General features: G+C 53.1%; 1 protein-coding gene across 1 annotated transcript in view; it reads left to right on the forward strand.

Annotated features, from left to right (window-relative positions):
- The first annotated feature begins 2,067 nt into the window (after positions 1–2,067).
- spr (sepiapterin reductase) overlaps positions 2,068–5,314 on the forward strand; it is a 4,406-nt gene continuing 1,159 nt past the window's right edge. Inside the window, exon 1 of the mRNA XM_033043083.1 lies at positions 2,068–2,451. Within this exon, the coding sequence (XP_032898974.1) occupies positions 2,130–2,451 (322 nt within the window). The 5' untranslated portion in view covers positions 2,068–2,129. The remainder of the gene's footprint in view (positions 2,452–5,314) is intronic.

Below are 5,314 nucleotides of genomic sequence, written 5' to 3' on the forward strand. Positions count from 1 at the left end.
AAGGTGTGAAAATGACAGATCAAAGCGGATGTGAAAATGAAATGTAGAATGGTTCACTGTTAGCTGAGGGGGAGGTGAAAATGTGACAATAGACAATAGACAATAGGTGCAGGAGTAGGCCATTCGGCCCTTCGAGCCAGCACCACCGCCATTCAATGTGATCATGGCTGATCATCCCCAATCAGTACCCCGTTCCTGCCTTCTCCCCATATCCCCTGACCGCTGTTTTTAAGAGCCCTATCTAGCTCTCTCTTGAAAGCATCCACCGCCCTCTGAGGCAGAGAATTCCACAATACAAACATACAAACAGTAAAATTTAATCAGGAGAACAGCAGAACTAGTCGAAGAACTAGGATGGGGGAGGGATACAGAGAGAGGGGGGGGGGGGGGGGTGCAAGGTTTACTTGAAGTTAGAGAAGTCAATGTTAACACCGCTGGGGTGTAAGCTGCCCCAGTGAAATATGAGGTGCTGTTCCTCCAATTTGCCCTGGGCCTCACTGACGGTGGAGGAGGCCCAGGACAGAACGGTCAGTGTGGGAATGGGAACTAAACACATCTGTGGAGCGATGCGTCTCAATTCGATGCAATGGGCTGATGTGAACAACACAATAATGAGAGCTGTCATCCAAGTGTGAACAAAGATGCAAATCTATAGCCAGGGGGTGGCATCAGCGCAGCAGCAGTAAATGAAGGCATGGAAAAATGTTGCAAAACTGGAAAGGGTTCAATAGACAATAGACAATAGGTGCAGGAGTAGGCCATTAGGCCCTTCGAGCCAGCACCGCCATTCAATGTGATCTTGGCTGATCATCCCCAATCAGTACCCCGTTCCTGCCTTCTCCCCATATCCCCTGACTCCGCTATCTTTAAGAGCCCTATCTAGCTCGCTCTTGAAAGCATCCAGAAAACCGGCCTCCACCGCCCTCTGAGGCAGAGAATTCCACAGACTCACAACTCTCTGTGAGAAAAAGTGTTTCCTCGGCTCCGTTCTAAATGGCTTACTCCTTATTCTTAAACTGTGGCCCCTGGTTCTGGACTCCTCCAACATTGGGAACATGTTTCCTGCCTCTAGCGTGTCCAAACCATTAACAATCTTATATGTTTCAATGAGATCCCCCTCATCCTTCTAAACTCCAGCGTACACGCCCAGCTGCTCCATTCTCTCAGCATATGACAGTCCCGCCATCCCGAGAATTAACCTTGTAAACCTCCACTCCCTCAATAGCAAGAACGTCCTTCCTCAAATTATGGGTCCAAAACTGCACACAATACTCCAGGTGTGGTCTCACTAGGGCCCTGTACAACTGCAGAAGGACCTCTTTGCTCCTACATTCGATTCCTCTTGTTATAAAGGCCAACATGCCATTCGCTTTCTTCACTGCCTGCTGTACCTGCTTGCTTACTTTCATAGACTGATGAACAAGGACCCCCAGATCCCGTTGTACTTCCCCTTTTCCCAAGTTGACGCCATTTAGATAGTAATCCGCCTTCCTGTTTTTGCTACCAAAGTGGATAACCTCACATTTATCCGCATTAAACTGCATCTGCCATGCATCTGCCCACTCACCCAACCTGTTAAAGCCACCCTGCATTCTCATAGCATCGAAATAAAGAATTAAATAATAATAAAAATAATAATCCTGCTCACATCTCACACTGCCACACAGCTTTGTGTCATCTGCACATTTGCTAATGTTACTTTGTCTGCACAGCAAGTTCCCACTGAAGGGCATACCGTGCAGGAGGCGACCAATCCCGCCTGCTAAAAGAAACGCAGGCTGGACAAATGTTATTTCGCAACACAGAGCAAACAATACACAGAGCAAACAATCGCGGCTGCAGAGAGAGCGAGGGGGAGGGAGCGAGAGGGAGAGAAGGAGGGAGCGAAAGTGGGAGAGAGGGAGAGATAGAAAGGGGGAGAGGGAGGGAAAGAGGAGGAGGAGGGGAGAGAGAGAGGAGGGAGAGAGAGAGAAAAGGGAGGGGAGCGACAGAGAGGGCAGGTAAGGTGGAGAGAGGGAGGGAGAGAGGAGAGGTGGAGAGGGAGAGAAGGAAGGGGGGAGAGGAGAGGGAGAGAGGAGGAAGAAAGGGAGGGAGAGAGGGAGAGAAGGGAGGGTGAGAGGGAGAGAGAGATGGCTGTCCGGCCGAGTGTAAAGGGCACCAGTCTGTGCATCGTTACTGGGGCGTCCCGGGGTCTGGGCCGGGCGCTGGCGCTGGGTTTATCCGCCAGCCTGCAGCCCGGCTCCCAGCTGGTGGTGGCGGCCCGGTGCGGGGAAGCGCTGCGGGAGTTGCGGGACGGGGCGGCGGCGGCGGGGTCGGGGGTGGACGTCTGCCCGGTGCAGGCTGACCTGAGCGGGGACGCGGGGCTGCGGGAGGTGGTGCGGGCGGTGCAGCGGCAACAGCAACAACACGGAGCTCCGGACAGGCTGCTGATCATCAACAATGCCGGTGAGTGAGCACCTTCTAGGGACCGGGACACACACGTTAGACACGTCTCCCTAGAGAGTCACACAGTGAGACAGCGTGGAATCTGGCCCTTCGACTCTACTTGCCCACTTGAAACTTTGTCCTCTAGTCCTCGATTCCCCTACTCTGGGAAAGAGTTTATCACCCGATCTATTCCTCTCATGATTTTATACACCTCTATAAGATCTCCCCTCATCCTCCTGCGCTCCATGGAATAGAGACCCAGCCTCCTCAACCTCTCCCTATAGCTCACACCCTCTAGTCCTGGCAACATCCTCGTAATTTTTTCTGAACCCTTTCAAGCTTGACCCAATGTCTTTTAAATGTGGGGATAGTATTGGCCCAAGGCCCACCCCAACAAACATGTCCCACCTACACTAGTCCCACCTGCCTGCTCCAAGTCCCTCTTTGTACGCTCCAAGTCCCTCTTTGTATTTTTTCCTTATCTTATCAAATGGCATTTATGTGACAGCTTTGCCCATGTCACCCTTTTTTAGCTACTTAGAGCAATACATCACGGAAACAGGCCCATCGGCCCAATGTGGCAATGCCAACCAACATGTCCCATCTACACATGTGACAATAAACTAGACTAAACTAAACTAGTGTAGATGTGTAGGAAGCAACTGCAGATGCTGGTTTATACCAAAGATAGACACAAAAAGCTGGAGTAACTCAGCGGGACAGGCGGCACCTCTGGAGAGAAGGAACAGGCGATGTTTTTGGACAAGATGTGGAAAAGAGGTTTCAGGTCTGAAGGAGGGTCTCGACCCAAAATGTCACCCATTCCTTCTCTCCAGAGATGCTTCCTGTCCCGCTGAGTTATAGACAATAGACAATAGGAGCAGGAGTAGGCCATTCGGCCCGTTGAGCCAATGTGATCATGGCTGATCATCCCCAATCAGTACCCAGTTCCTGCCTTCTCCTCATGTCACCTGACTCCTCTATCTTCAAGAGCCCTATCTAGCTCTCTCTTGAAAGTATCCAGAGAACCGGCCTCCACCGCCCTCTGAGGCAGAGAATTCCACAGACTCACAACTCTCTGTGTGAAAAAGTGTTTCCTCATCTCTGTTATAAATGGCTTACCCCTTATTCTTAAACTGTGGCCCCTGGTTCTGGACTCCCCAACATCAGGAACATATTACTCCAGGATTTAGGAGAATCAGGCCATTTGGCCCATCAAGTCTATTCCACCATTCAATCATGGCTGATCTATCTCTCCCTCCTAACCCCATTCTCCTGCCTTCTCCCTGTAACCCCTGTCGCCCGTACTAATCTTGTATCTTTCTCCCCCATGTCTATCTTTAGTGTAGGTGGGGCATGTTGGTCTATGTGGGCAGGTGGGACTAGTGTAGATGGGGCATGTTGGTCGGTGTGGGCAGGTGGGACTAGTGTAGATGGGGCATGTTGGTCGGTGTGGGCAGGTGGGACTAGTGTAGATGGGGCATGTTGGTCGGTGTGGGCAGGTGGGACTAGTGTAGATGGGGCATGTTGGTCGGTGTGGGCAGGTGGGACTAGTGTAGATGGGGCATGTTGGTGGGTGTGGGCAGGTGGGACTAGTGTAGATGGGGCATGTTGGTCGGTGTGGGCAAGGTGGGACTAGTGTAGATGGGGCATGTTGGTCTATGTCGGCAGGTGGGACTAGTGTAGATGGGGCATGTTGGTCTATGTGGGCAGGTGGGACTAGTGTAGATGGGGCATGTTGGTCGGTGTGGGCAGGTGGGACTAGTGTGGATGGGGCATGTTGGTCGGTGTGGGCAGGTGGGACTAGTGTAGATGGGGCATGTTGGTCTATGTCGGCAGGTGGGACTAGTGTAGATGGGGCATGTTGGTCTATGTGGGCAGGTGGGACTAGTGTGGATGGGGCATGTTGGTCTATGTGGGCAGGTGGGACTAGTGTAGATGGGGCATGTTGGTCGGTGTGGGCAGGTGGGACTAGTGTGGATGGGGCATGTTGGTCTATGTGGGCAGGTGGGACTAGTGTAGATGGGGCATGTTGGTCAGTGTGGGCAGGTGGGACTAGTGTGGATGGGGCATGTTGGTCTATGTGGGCAGGTGGGACTAGTGTAGATGGGGCATGTTGGTGGGTGTGGGCAGGTGGGACTAGTGTAGATGGGGCATGTTGGTCGGTGTGGGCAGGTGGGACTAGTGTAGATGGGGCATGTTGGTGGGTGTGGGCAGGTGGGACTAGTGTAGATGGGGCATGTTGGTGGGTGTGGGCAGGTGGGACTAGTGTAGATGGGGCATGTTGGTCGGTGTGGGCAGGTGGGACTAGTGTAGATGGGCATGTTGGTCGGTGTGGGCAGGTGGGACTAGTGTAGATGGGGCATGTTGGTCGGTGTGGGCAGGTGGGACTAGTGTAGATGGGGCATGTTGGTGGGTGTGGGCAGGTGGGACTAGTGTAGATGGGGCATGTTGGTAGTGTGGGCAGGTGGGACTAGTGTAGATGGGGCATGTTGGTGGGTGTGGGCAGGTGGGACTAGTGTAGATGGGGCATGTTGGTCGGTGTGGGCAGGTGGGACTAGTGTAGATGGGGCATGTTGGTCGGTGTGGGCAGGTGGGACTAGTGTAGATGGGGCATGTTGGTCGTGTGGGCAGGTGGGACTAGTGTAGATGGGGCATGTTGGTGGGTGTGGGCAGGTGGGACTAGTGTAGATGGGGCATGTTGGTCTATGTGGGCAGGTGGGACTAGTGTAGATGGGGCATGTTGGTCGGTGTGGGCAGGTGGGACTAATGTAGATGGGGCATGTTGGTGGGTGTGGGCAGGTGGGACTAGTGTAGATGGGGCATGTTGGTGGTGTGGGCAGGTGGGACTAGTGTAGATGGGGCATGTTGGTCGGTGTGGGCAAGG

This window comes from Amblyraja radiata, chromosome 1 (assembly GCF_010909765.2).
Source record: "Amblyraja radiata isolate CabotCenter1 chromosome 1, sAmbRad1.1.pri, whole genome shotgun sequence".
NCBI classification, from domain to species: domain Eukaryota; kingdom Metazoa; phylum Chordata; class Chondrichthyes; order Rajiformes; family Rajidae; genus Amblyraja; species Amblyraja radiata.